General features: G+C 33.5%; 3 protein-coding genes across 3 annotated transcripts; 1 reads left to right on the forward strand and 2 right to left on the reverse strand.

Annotated features, from left to right (window-relative positions):
- Positions 1-440: 440 nt before the first annotated feature.
- HELRODRAFT_179159 (hypothetical protein) lies at positions 441-3,626 on the reverse strand (the record flags this gene model as incomplete). Its single annotated transcript, XM_009028002.1, has 2 exons — positions 441-533; positions 2,853-3,626. The coding sequence occupies 2 exons, from the start codon at positions 3,624-3,626 to the stop codon at positions 441-443; spliced, it is 867 nt and encodes a 288-aa protein (XP_009026250.1).
- Positions 3,627-7,132: 3,506 nt separating this feature from the next.
- Positions 7,133-9,991, forward strand: HELRODRAFT_179160 (hypothetical protein; the record flags this gene model as incomplete). Its single annotated transcript, XM_009028003.1, has 5 exons — positions 7,133-7,321; positions 7,551-7,653; positions 8,162-8,298; positions 8,951-9,010; positions 9,869-9,991. The coding sequence occupies 5 exons, from the start codon at positions 7,133-7,135 to the stop codon at positions 9,989-9,991; spliced, it is 612 nt and encodes a 203-aa protein (XP_009026251.1).
- Positions 9,992-10,528: 537 nt separating this feature from the next.
- HELRODRAFT_179161 (hypothetical protein) lies at positions 10,529-12,648 on the reverse strand (the record flags this gene model as incomplete). The annotated part of the gene is made up of 5 exons (XM_009028004.1): positions 10,529-10,637; positions 11,071-11,123; positions 11,651-11,753; positions 12,467-12,548; positions 12,627-12,648. The coding sequence occupies 5 exons, from the start codon at positions 12,646-12,648 to the stop codon at positions 10,529-10,531; spliced, it is 369 nt and encodes a 122-aa protein (XP_009026252.1).
- Positions 12,649-15,061: the final 2,413 nt, after the last annotated feature.

A 15,061-nucleotide genomic window follows, 5' to 3' on the forward strand; every position in this document is an offset into this window, starting at 1 on the left:
GATGTTGATGATGGTGATGGTAGTGATGATGATGACAGTGGTAGTAATGATGATGATGATGGTGGTGGTGGTAATGATGGTAATGATGGTGATGATGATGGTAGAAATATGGACGTCATTGATAGTAACAAACTGAAGACTCTAAATAGAATATCAAGTTTTGCCGAAAATTCAGTTTCAGTCAAAAAACAAATCAACAAATTTTTTACATAAATTAACTATGATAGCTAAGTTATTCATATCAATTATGTTATTTATGTATATTATTTATATCAATTATAATAATTATGTAGCCAAGCCAACTTCACCCTTGTAAGCTTTTGATCAATTATTTTTGAATTAATTATGTGTATTATATTGTTTATGCTGATTCTAATTTGTTCAGTGTTACTTAAACTAATTAATTAAGATAAATATGTTAGGTTTATTCATTATGCTAATTATGCAGCCACGCCTACCCAAGACAAAGGCCTTTTCTGATTGGTCCGCCCTGTTCTCGCTGTAGCAGCAACATGTTCATGTGCAACAAGAGCCTTTGCATGCCGAGTTGTTATTATTATTATTTTTATTATTAATACTGTTGTCATTATTGTTATTATTATTTTTGTTGTTGTTGTTGTTGTTGTTGTCGATGCTTCATGTTGTTGCGTGCATGCGAAAATTATGACAAGCGGCCTCGTGAACGTTCCCTCAAATTCAGAAGAAACACTGCAGAGGCTGCCACAACGATTTCAACAACCACAACAACAACATCAACAACAACAACCTCAACCACAACAACAACCTCAACCACAACATCAACAACAACAACCTCAACAACAACATCAACAACAGCAGAAACAACCTCAACAACAGCAGAAACAACCTCAACAACAACAACTACCTCAACAACAACAACATCAACAACCACAGCAACAGAAACAACGACAACAAGCACTCAAGTCAAACACCAACCAACACATAATAAGTGGCGTGAAGGGGCAGGCGCGGACAATCAACGCATGCTCAACTAATTTTGAATATTCATTTATGTTAATTAGCTCAATTATGTTAATGAAGATTTAAATAAACATTAGCTACGTCTATTAGCATAATTTATATTAGAAAAAGCCGAAATATTCAACGAATTATTGTGTCGGTTCATTTATGTTACATAATAGGATTATGTAGATGAGGACTTGATTTCAATATTCTTGATGAATATGCATTTATGTTAATTAGTATAAATAAATACGTAAATGATGGCTTTAATTTAATATTCAGTACGTAAGAAACAAACGTATGCTAATTAATTGGATTGTATTGATTGGACGAATCCGACAATGATAATAACAACGACAATAATGATAATGATGATGATGACGTCATTGAAAACAACGGTGGTGACGATGACGAAAACAATGATAATAGTAATAATAATAATGATAATAATAGTAATAATAATGGGAACATCTTTTATTTTTCACCATAAAAAACATACAATGATAAATTTATATATATATATATATATATATATATATATATATATATAATTTAATGTTAATTAAATAATGCACAATGATAAAATTTGTAAAAATTGTATAAAATAATATTAAAGGTTAAGACCATTTTGCTCATTGTGAAGTTAAGAGCAGAACGGTGAAATATATTTAATTAGCATCATAGCTTGTTCCTGTCACAGTAAATGTCATACGATAATCTTATAACAGTGTTTATCAATTTATCATTAAATGATAGCAGCCATGGAACTTTAAACAAATTAAAATTATTGTAAAAACCAATAAGCGTCATTTCGAATGAGTTTATGACTATTGAACAATGTTTATAGTCTTTATTTAAACAACAATGCAAATTATTAGAGTATTTATTTCTCTTGTATTGCCTGGAGGATTCTAGATTGGTTTCATGGCACACAGTTAATTCTAGAATCTCAATTTTGTTATTTTGAAGTATGACGATATCGGGTCGTAAAGTGTTGAATAATTGAGATATTGGGCGAATACCCTCAGACCCTAAATCTGCAAATATGCGGCAATTGGCTGGAGCGAATATTTTCAGCCAATTGATGATCACGGCCAATATCCTGTTGTGTCTTTCGGCATATCTTGCCAGAGCGGATGTAGAACTACAATTGGAAACTACGTGCTTATTTGTCTGTCGAGAATCACAGAGAGGGCATTGAGGGCTTTGCGTTTTACCCCATCTAAACAAATTTGCGTTAGTAGGCAACTGCTGGATTAAATACTTCCTAGCAAATTTGTAGAGGACTCCGGCAAGATTTTCCGTGGACTTTGACCAACGGGATATGTTGTTGGCTTTGATGAAATTTTTTATATTTGAAATTAGTGAACCTTGACTCTGCAGCGAGAAAACATGATTTAAGCTACATTCAATTCTTTTTTCTTCCAAATGACTAAGCGACGACTTTATTTGGCCATATTTTAAGAGCGTATTATCTACTTTGATAAAATCGATCTCTGATTCTTTATAGAGACATTGAATCTCTTTGTTGCTATTAGTTTTAAAATAGTTCCAAATTTTCAGTCTCAGTTTTTCTGTCGCATCTTTTAATGAAATGATGCCATGACCTCCCATTGTTGTTGGCAGAGAAAGTAGTTCAGACACACAGCCGCTGATTGGCATATCTATTGTTTTTGTCTAGAAAATTGTATAGTCTAGATTTTATGAGAGCTGAAAAGATTTTGTAGAGTACCGGTTGCAGTGTGATCGGCCGAAAATTTGCTGGGTCGCTTGCATCACCTTTTTTGTGGATTAAAACTGTTAGCCCCCAACGCCAACATTGTGGAATTGTTGTTGATCGTCAACACATTACCAACAATTTATGTAGATACGTCCTTATTATTGGGCATCTTTTGAGATGGAGATGCCTTTGCTTTACTTTTACGAACAATTGTTGCAATTTCTTTATAGGATGGCGGATCCAAATTACCCTGAAATGAAGGAGCAGGAAGTGATTTAATCCAATTAGGGATGCGAAACGTTGTGCGATCGCCAGCGTTCAAGGTGTTTTTGAAGAAATTGGTGGCAGCTTCGGTGCTGAGGTGTGGAGATTGCAAAGTCGAGTTTGAAAAGATGTTGTTACATGTTTTCCAAAAGTTTTTCTTTAGTTGAGAAGAAATGTTGTTGTTATCATTTTTTAGTATTTTATTTTTATTGGTTTTTAGTATTGCCCTAATCTGTTTGCTCAGCATACGTATTTCATTGTTGAATTGAGTGTCGATATGAGCCAACGATTTTAAATTTCTCAATTTTGTTTTTAAAGGCCTAATATCACGATTTATGTGCTCAACAGGTTTTGATATCATTTTTAAAGTGCCACAGTTGGCAGCAAAATATGAGTAGATTGCCTCTTGGAACCTGTTAGCGAAACTGTCGATATCTGTGATAGCGTCTAGACATCTAAGTTCCAACTGAAAAAATGTGTTGGCCTCAGACCACTGAGTTGATGATTTGGGCAATTTTATTCCGGGTATTGGCTTTGGAGTAGATGTTGAAGTTGACGTGTGTTGAAATATTGGCTGACTGGTTGCGTCGCTGTCGTTTGATTCATCTTCCTGAGTTACTGGCTTGAGAGATTTGTATATTTTACACGACCTCTGGTACATTGACAGTCCTTTTCGTCCTTTGCATGACTTTCCACAACAACATGACAGCGAATTATTTGAATTATCCGGTAAAATATTGTTATTATTAATTGTCAGTAAATTTGGAGAAATGTCAATGTTACAAAATATTTAAATTTGAGTAAAATATGTTAGGTGAAATATTTATATTTGAGTTTGAATGTATATTTGTACAACGCCAGGAATGTCTGTTAACAAACTTAAAATCTTCAAAACAATGCGGACATAATGAAATTATGAAAATTAAACCATTAAATTTAAAATATTTATTAAAACCAAATTCTAAAAACATATTTGTGTTCCCCATAATTTTTCCGACAATTTAATACTAAAATTAAATATATACAACGTCAATAAAACTTTAAATTGCTAAAAAACAGTAAGCCACGTAAAAACGACTATCTTGTTTTAGTAGTTGAAGTAGTAATAGTAATGGTAGTAGTAGTGATGGTGGTGGTAGTAGTAGTAGCAGTAGTAGTAGTAGTAAGTAGTACAACTACAGCAATAATAATAATAATAATAATAATGATAGTTATAATAATGATGATGACGACGTTGTGAAATGTACTGACGAAGGATGGCAAAAATGTACTTTCGGTAATCCGTTTTACGTCTTTTTTTTTATCACGAAATTCATTTTGACGATTTTGCTGTTGGCTGTTGTTGTTGTTATTATTATTGTTATTTTTTCGTTATTATTATTATTATTATTTTATAATTGTTGCTATTATCATTATTAACCATGTCAATTATTACAGGAGAAACTCGTCACATAATTTTTACTCGAACAAATAAACAACCCGCCAATAAATAAATTGGCTCGTCACGTATAGCTTAGCTTATTATCACTACTATAGCTTCCTATTATCACTACTACTGCTACTACTACTACTACTACTACTACTACTACTTCTCCAACTACTACCAATAATTTTACTATACTGCTACTGCTACTACCACCAGCATCACTACTACTACTACTTACTACTACTACTACTGCTACTACTACTACCACCACCATCACTACTACTACCATTACTATTACTACTACAACTACTACTCTTTGCACTCTTTTTTTATTATATCATTTTTACTACCAGCACTACAAAGCAGTAAAAGTAGTAGCAATTTAGTAGTTGCAATGAAGTAGCAATATTCGAGTATTTATTATTATTATTATTATTAGTAGTAGTAGTAGTAGTAGTAGTAATAGTAGTAGTAGTAGTAGTAGTAGCAGTAGCAGTAGTAGTAGTAATAGTAGTAGTAGTAGTAGTAGTAGTAGCAGTAGCAGTAGTAGTAGTAATAGTATTAGTAGTAATAGTGGTAGTGGTAGTAATAGTAGTAGTAAAACCAGTAGTGGTGGTTGTAGTAGTAGTAATAAAAGTTGGACATGGGAGAGTAGTTTTAAATCCGTTGTTAGGAACGTGGTTGTCTGCGATCAATAATAATTAATAATAATAATAAGAAAAATAATAATAAGAAAAATAATAATAAACATTAATAACAATAATTAATTGTAACTGTAATAATAATAATACTAATAATAATAATAATAACAATGGTGATAATGATGTTGACGATGGCAATTAAGATGAAGATGAGGAAGGAGTAGAATTATGATGATGATGAAAGTGATGACGACGATGATGATGATTGTGATGATGACAAAGACGATGATGATGGTGGTGGTTGTGATGGTGATGATGACGATGACGATGATGATGATGATGACGATTATGATGATGATGGTGAATATTTATTCATCTTCCAATCACCATCCTCAACATGTAAGATTTCTGCCCTCATATTTCTTACAATGTGTAACCATATTTCGTTTCATTTGTTGACGTCTGAACAATTCGATCATTATCGTTCTCCCATGCATTTTGGAATTATCAATAAATATTTTCAAGCGTTTTTTCTATATTTATTTGTTTACTCAAATTCAATCATTCGTTCGTTTTGCTCTCGATTATTCGTTCGTTCATTCGTTCGTTCGTTCGTTCATTCATTTGTTCACTTATTCATTCACTCGTTCGTTCATTCGTTCGTTCGTTCGTTCCTTCGTTCGTTATCGAATATTATTCACTTATTAAGCCTGAAAAAATATATATATAGTACGCAGATTTACCATTTGCAACAATACTACTTGAGAGGAATTTCACACACACACATCTACACACACACATCTACACACACATCTACACACACATCTACACACACACATCTACACACACACATCTACACACACACATCTACACACACATCTACACACACACATCTACACACACATCTACACACACACATCTACACACACATCTACACACACATCTACACACACATCTACACACACACATCTACACACACACATCTACACACACACACACTAACACACGCATACACACACACGGTTACGCACGCACAAAAATATGAAATTGTCACCGTGAATATCGCGTGTTAAAGATATTCTTATGTTTCCCGTAACAGAAGCTTTATACATGCGTGCATATATGTATGCATGTACAATAAGTATTTAAATGCCTACACGTGTTTATACAACAGGTCCTTAGTAAGCCTCACATATACACATATTATTACATTGTTTCATCCTGGTATTTTTAATATTTACCGAGGTATTTTTAGTGCGTGTGAGAGTTAGTGTGCGAGTATGTGTGTGTATCTGTGCGAGTATGTGTGTGCAGCCTGTTTCTCTCTCTCTCTCCCTCTCTCTCTCTCTCTCTTTCTCTCTCTCTCTTTATCGATTTCTCTTTCTATCTTCCTTTTTTTCATTTTTTCTTATTGTCCGCTTCTCTTTATAGCCTGTGTGCGTGTGCGTATGTGCGTGTGTGTGTGTGTGTGTGTTTTGTGTGTTTGTCCACCGTACAGGAGTTTGTATAAATGAAGAATTTCGTTTGATAACTGCATTAGTAATAATCGGTTTCGGTGATTTTGCATTTGTCGGTTCGAATATCCGGTCGTGAGGTGAGTTGCACTGCTGGGGGGTTTATCATTATTGCGAGAGTTTCAACTCTAAAATGTGTTCATTGTTCACAATGTTGATGATGAAGTAAATTTAATCGTGTAGATAAATTATTAGTGTGTGGTTGATTGAATTATGTTGAAAAATTAATAGATCATATGGTTTAAAAGTTAATCGACATTCAAACATTCTCTGATTTGTTTTACCAACGAGTCATTTAAACTTTAATCTTTAATAAATTATTTTGAATCAAAAAATTAATTAACTAATTATAAAATTACACTTTCACTCATTCGCTCACCTACTCACTCACTTAATCAATCACTCACTCAATCACTCACTCAATCACTCCCTCACTCACACACACTCACTCATTCATTCACTCACTCACTCACCCACTCACTCACTTACTCACTCACTCACACACTCACTCACTCACTTACTCAATCAATCAATCACTCAATCAACTCACCCCCGGAAAAAAGAATAAATAATAAACATTCACCAGATGCTGCGTGTGAACTTGAAGTTCCTGGCGATCGTGGCACTGTGGTCGGTACCACACGTCGCCTCAACCAGCAGCGACAGACGTGATGTTAACAAAAGATCTCTACCATCAAACTCCGAACAGAAGACCATCCTCAACGCCCACAACCAGGCCAGATCCAAGGAAGGAGCTGCCGATATGAAAAAATTGGTCAGTCGATTGCATTAATTAATTAATTAATTAATTAATTAATTAATTAATTAGTAACCCAATTATTGAATGACCCATTTTGACCTGTTTTATACCATTTTCTATTTTATTATCGTTCTTGAAATTTCTTCACTTCCCTGTAATTCTTTCGTTTTGTAACAAGAAGAGTTAAGTAAATTATTTTCAATTTTTTTATTAACTTTTAATTAATACGCTAATTTATGCACAGAAATGGAACAACCAATTGCAAGCGGCCGCCGATGAATATTCCAAACAGTGCGTGTGGGCTCACGGCGATCTGGAAAGACCCGACCTGCCCTGGGTTCATTTAGGTCAGTTCATTAATTTTATGTCAAAGTGGAAAAGGGAAGACAAATTTAGGTTAAATGAAGCTAGTCCGTGAGACCCTCCAACTTGTGTGCGCTGAGTGTGCATCTCATGGTCAGATGGTTTCAACTGAATGTAAATTTTAAAATGACTGAAATGACTTTCGCTTGTGACCACCCGTCGAATTTCAAACTGTAACTGCCTCTCTCATAGGAAACCTCACTTGATTGAAAGCCACAGTGACGTCACACATTTGTCACTCTTCATAGGAGGTCATATTAATTTGTAGGCAATTATTGAACATGTTTGGTGAAGTATAAATAAATTAGAAATGCAACGACAGGACTGCATTTAAACCAAATGCTATATTCCAGTCCCAACTCTAAATTCCATGCATTTCATCACTATTACTATCACCGACATCAGCATCAGCATCTTCCTCATCATAAACATTCTCGATATCATCATCATCAGCAGCAGCATCACCAATCACGACATCATCATCATCACCAGGTCAGAACTTATACTCGCAAAGCTTAGGTTACCCACTGGACCTCAACAGTGTGGTTTCCAATTGGTACTCCGAAAAAGCAGGTTACGATTTCGACACCAAAACTTGTAACATGAGCATGTGCGGCCATTACACGCAGGTCCGGTATTATTCGGCTTTTTTATTTTTGACATTAGTCGGTATGTCCGATAATTATTATTATTGTTGTTGTTATTATTATAATATTTTATTATTATTATATTACTTTAATTTTTGATTATCATTGACAATTATTGTTTTTTTCATTTTATGTATGTTTTACGATGCAAATAAAAAAGGATTACTGTTATTGTTCGATATTTATCGGTGTTTACATTGAGATTATTTGGTTTTGATTTATTATAATTTGAGAGGATCTGGTACTAACCTCATTATTTTAATATTGTTTGGTGTTAGTTAGTGATTAGATCGTTCGAGCGGTTCTCATCTTAGCATCGTTTGGTGATTATTTTGTGGTCGATCGGTCCTCACAATTGTGCGATCCGATAACAATCGGCGATTATTTTGAGAACAGTCAGTCGGCATTAATTTTTGTAGTGTTTGGTATTTATTGCTAATGAAACTTCTTAAAGATCGCTAAGTATTAATTTTGGTAAAGTTCGACATACATCGGTGCTCATTTTAAAATTAGTCGCTATTAATCTTTGCACAATTCGATTTATAAAACTTTATAACTAAAATTATTTTTTATGATAATAATAATAATTATAATAAATATAGTTTTTATTATTATTATTATTATACCAAAAAAGGTGGTATGGGCGAACACCTCAGAAGTTGGTTGCGCGTGTAATGCTTGCCCCACGCTGAAGGTACCCGACGGTGCCGACATGACGAAAATGTTGCTCGTTGTCTGCTACTACGCACCTACGTGAGCTCAGTCTTTCCGTTCTATGAAGTTTTGATCAGTTTAATAATAACTAACTGTTATTATTATTATTGCCATTTTTGCTATTATTATTTGTTACTGTTATTAATGATTTGTCGGCGAGCTAGCTCGGTCGGTAGAAGTGCCATGTCATTGGTTGTCGTTGCGCAATGGCCAGGTTCGAATACCGTCTGCCCGGAACTCAAGTCTATCATAAGCCACTGCATATGATGAGGTGCTTGCGCCTGCAAAAGTGATGTGCATATGTCGTGTGGTGTGGCAAGTACAGCTCATGTTCTGGCGCGAAAGTTTAACTATGGATATAAAATTATGCGTAGTTCTGACTCGTAACATAAGACAAACAAAATTATTATTATTGATGTTGTTAAAATACTGCTAATAATACTATTGTTACTACTAAATACTACCAATCTAATAATAATAATGATAATAATAATAATTTTGTTGTTGTAGTTGTTGTAGTTTTGTTGGTGCTGTATGTTATGCTATCATGGCTTCTATTAATTACTTTGATTGGATTGTTGGACGATGTTTGCCTACGGAGATTTCGAGTTTGTAAAGTTATTTGCGTGATGACTGGCGTTGATGTCTAATATTGGAGGAGTGTATATGGTGATGCAATGTGATGGTGGTGCCATGGTGGCTGAGGAGGTGATTTCTGATGGTGCCAATTTGTTTGTTTACCGTCAAATGAATGTTTGTTGTAGTTATCCGGCAGTCATCATGGGCATAAATACAGGCTTTACGAGAAATACTACAACATTTTCAAAATATTTTACAGCCTTTGTTAACCACTGAAAAATTTGTTAAATGGAAGAATGAAGTCAGAGCACGAACCTGTGCAAACGAGTCGGAGTTTATGTATGACCAGTGTTTTGGAATGAAGCCGGGAAATCACACCTGATGACTGCAGAAACTATGACAATCCCTTGAAAAATTTCTTGAATAAGGCGTTGTGTGGAGTTGATTTGAATGAGGAAAAATGCATGTATTCCCAACGCGATTTGTTATATTTCTAAAAAGACAAATAAACATGCTTAGTTAGCATCCTACAATTGTTGCAAAATGTTTTAGAGGTGTAAAATATTTTGGATAAGTTGTAATATTTCTCGTAAAACTTGTAAAAAAATTCATCGGAAAGCTGAAGATTGAGGATTGCAGTCATCCTTGAGGACGTGGTGGGATGCGAAGTTTTAATGTCCCGCTCCCCTCCGCCAGTTACTGGCACATAGTTTTTAATTATTTGTAAGACTTTTTATAAGTTTTGCTCATGTTATGTGTGATGTTTCCACGGCACAGAATGATGTTGCTGGTGTCACGGCTGCTGTGCGCGTTGTTTTTGTCTTTGTTTCTGCTTTTGTATTCTGCACATTTTTATATTTATATAAATAATTATTTTATTTCACTCTAATATTATAATGACCATATACATCAGAGGAAATTACAAGGAACTACCCCTGTATACAAAAGGTGCGGCCTGCTCCAAATGTCCCGATGGCTTCAACCAATGTGACAATACACTCTGCAGTTCCGGTAATGTTATTACGCGTCTTTGGTCATCAGTTTTTTGAATCTTTAGTTTGCCGATTATTATTATTACGGTTTTCAGGGTTTATTTATGGTTTATTTATTTTTGATAAGCTCTCATGATTCATTATATTTCTTTCAGAACTGTCTCAGTCATTCTTGTCATCATCATTAAAGTCATCTCCATATCATCAACATCGTCATCATCAGTGACAACATCTTCAATACACTTTTTGCAATACTATTAACCATCATAATATTTCAGCAATTATCTCACCTTCAGTACGAACGTTGTTTCAAACGTTACTAAACACACTCCAATTACAAAAAAAGCCTTAAACTTATCTCCAACAGTCTTACTGTTACTGGCCTAAGTAAGGCATGGTCCTTACTTTCCCCTCTCATCTTAGAAATCTCGAAGTCTTATCCCAAATCAAATTCTCATTGCGGCGTTACTTGACGTCCCATCGATGGCCACACCTCCTCATGACTCTATTAGGTGTGGTTCTCTTTGTGTATGATAGTGTGTGGGTGAGTGAGTGAGTGTAGGTAAGCAGGGATGTCAATCAATTATAGGTACATTAAAAGCTATTGTTTGATCAGTGATTAATTATTCCATCAAATTGACCAATAGTGAAAATTAGTTTGGAGATTACAGCAGAAGATTTTAACTTATCTTTGGCTTAATTTTCATTGTTGCCTACCATCTTTTTAAAGTGTACAGTTTAGTGACGCGAGGTGTGGCATGTGGCATGTGTGTGTACCGACAATTAGTTCGTCCTTATTTTAATTTGTAGTCGCTGAATTGACATTGCCACGTAATTCAAACCCACGTCATCATCTCTTGTTGTGATCATTAGCTTTTGTAATTAGGTAACACGCCTAATAAGGTAGCATTGTTACAAGTAACTTTTTACTATTCTTTGCTTCCTTTGAATGTAAACAAATGAATAAAATAATAATAACCACCATCATCAATAACATCATCACAATAATTAGCATCATCATCATCATCATCATCATCACAACCACCAACCCTCTGCTCGTCATCACCATCAGGAGCAGGCGATGGAGATGTTGTAAGCAACATGATACCGTGCTCAAATGCAAGCAACAGGATCAACTTTTCACTCGCGTCACTGATGATGGTGGTGGTGATGATGATGATGAGGATGATTTGATGATGGAGATGATAAGAATGTTGTCTAGCCATGAGTGTAATGATGCTGTCTCGTTAGTGATATTTTGACGACGATGATAATGTGCTGGTTTTTATTATGATGTGTTTGTTGTTTCCAAAAGGATGTTGTAATTTTTGTGATGATGGTGATGATAATGGTGATGATGATGATGGTGCTGCTGATGATGGTGATGATGATGATGATGATGCTGATGATCATGATGCTGATGAAGTGAAGTTTTTGTGATTATGAACCATGTTTGTAAATACAATTAAGCTCAACTACATTGTAATTATGATGGTGATGATGAAGTTGGTGACGAAGATGGTGGTGATGGCAAAGATGATGGTGATATGACGATGATAATGATGGTGGTGATGATATTGATGACAATAATGATGATGATCGTTTTATTATAAATATATTAGATTTATTTTTTAACGCAAATTTATTCAATTTACATTCCGAATTGGGTTTAATAAATACAAAGCGGTTTATATAACACTCAAATAATAACAATTATAATAACAATGACAATAATTATTATTATAGGTATTGTATAAAAATAGATATATATAGAATATATATATATAGAATGTGTATAAATCGATATGAAACTACTAACTAACTCTTAACTAATAGGTCCAAGTTATTTAGATAGTCTAAGTTACTTAGATGTAATAAATACTCTGTGATCATTCAGTAGTTGGGTCTCATTAACTTGAAATCTGTTGGAGTGAATGGTTGAAAGTTCTGGTGGTCAGTGGTCGGTGCATTGGTCATCATTTTTAATATACCGGAAAGGTTCCACCGCTAATACAACGGACTTACCTGACTTACGAGACTGGCGCATGGTTTTCAGAGATCTCACGGTGATCAGTTGTGAAGCATTTCTTATCCTATTATATTAATAGTGTATATATATATATATATATATACATATACATATATATATATATATATATATATATATATATAATTAAAAATATCTATAATTATGTGTAATTAAAAATAAGGTAGAGGATGACATTCTGGAGTCGACAATCAACTCATCTGGTGTATCCACCCCAGCAACAACGAAAAACAATTTGTAAATGTCATTTGAAAATTATAAATGTCCTTCATTTCAGTTCAACAGAACTTAAATTTGTTAAGTAATTTTTTTAAGTTTCCGCTTTGAAATTTGTTCGTCTATTTAATAGTATTGAAAGCCTTTTATCAGAATGTCGGCGAAGGTTTTGGCTTCTTATGCATGGGACGTGATGGTGTGAGGTGTTTGTTGCTGACTTGTATTTTCTACATGCAAGTAGCTGATCGTCGTTCATTTTCAGCAGGTTTGAAGTACTCATTAAAAACAGATTTTTAGTCAATTGTTCTCGTGCGATGCTTATGCTTATTCTTTCCAGTTTGATCAATTAATATTATATAAGTTTTTATTAGTTTGTTGTTGTTCATTCGGTCGCAGAGATAAGACACATGATAACATACATTACTATTAACTTATATTATTTTGCTTTTATTAATAATAGTATAAGCAATAATAATTCTAATTACTTTTCAACTATTATAATATAATAACATATATATATATATATATATATATATATATATATATATATATATATATATACATACATGCTTAATTTCATTGATGCACAGTTTCATTTGTGGAAGAATAGATTACTGCAGTTCAATCCTCTATGGTACAAGCTTGTATCTTCAAAACTGCATACAGTCTATTCTGAACACTGCAGCAAGAATAATTGCTGGTGTAACAAAATATGAATCTGTTTCATCATTATGCGAAATGAGCTTCACTGGTTGCCAGTTTGTTATAGAATCGAATTCATAATTGCAATGTTTACAAGAGACAGTTTGATGGGGCTTGGTCCTCGATACCTTCAACAGCTGATCGTGCCTGTCCCTAGGGCTGCCGGGGGTCGAAAACTCAGATCCTCTACCAAAAAGAAACTCGTTGTTCCTAGGTTCAGGACAGAAAATTATGGACGGCGTCGTTTCTCCGTGGCTGCAGCGGAGGTTTGGAATAAACTGCCCGATGATGTCGTTGATAGTATGGATGAAAGAGACATGTTCCGAAAACGACTTAAACATCACTTTTTTGACCGGCAGCTTCTCGAACAGCGTCTCTGAGTTTTACATAGAGGGGCGCTATATAAATTCTCCATACCATACCATACCATATATATATATATATAATATATAATGATAAATAATAGTAATATTATTGATATTATTATTTTAGATATTTATTATTATTATTATTGATATCCCGCAAATTCATCAACATTCAGAGTAAAACAATAACGCGCCAACTATGTATTTGTGCAGACACACACACACACACACACATACACACACACGTGTATGTATATATATATATAATATGGTCTATTACCAACACGTATATATTTATATATAACATATATAAATATGTAAATAATTTTACCACACGCTGTTGAGCAAATTTTGATCTTAACATGGGATTGATGATTTTGACATTTCATCTATCGCAATTATATCATATCATATGTATTATATATATACAAATATATATATATATATAAATTTATATAAATATATACATAAATATATATATATATATATATGATTTAATGTAGTTTAATACTATGCAACGAATACTTTCTCCTTTTTTCTGTCTTCTTTCTCGCTATCTCTTCATTTGTGTTTATGTCTCTTTCTCTCTCTCTCTCTCTCTCCCTCTCTCTTCTCTCCCTCTCTTTCCTTCTCTCCTTTTCTCTATTATTATTTTTCTATTTATTATAATTTTTCTCACTTTTATAAAAAGAGCGATAATAATTTCAAAATATTTTTCATTGTTACTATGCTTATTAATTACTACTATTATTACTTCAACGGATGATCAGTAGTTACAAGCGCTGTATGACCTCACATCATAATCGGTGCGTGTTTCTCTCATCTCATTCATTCACCTATTCATTCATCAACGTACGTTATCAATAAATTTAAAATAACATTTGACGATGAAATATTCCTAATTTGTTGGTTAATTGATCACCTAATTTATCAATTAATTATTTTAATTATTCATTTATTTGTTTGATTGTTCAGTCATTCAGTCATTCAGTTGTCTATTTATAATTAATTCATTGAATAATTAATTCATTGAATAATTAATTCATTGAATAATTAATTCATTGAATAATTAATTCATTGAATAATTAATTAATTCATTCGTTCGTTCGTTCAATTCAATTCAGTTTCAG

This window comes from Helobdella robusta, assembly GCF_000326865.2.
Source record: "Helobdella robusta unplaced genomic scaffold HELROscaffold_52, whole genome shotgun sequence".
Taxonomy (NCBI): domain Eukaryota; kingdom Metazoa; phylum Annelida; class Clitellata; order Rhynchobdellida; family Glossiphoniidae; genus Helobdella; species Helobdella robusta.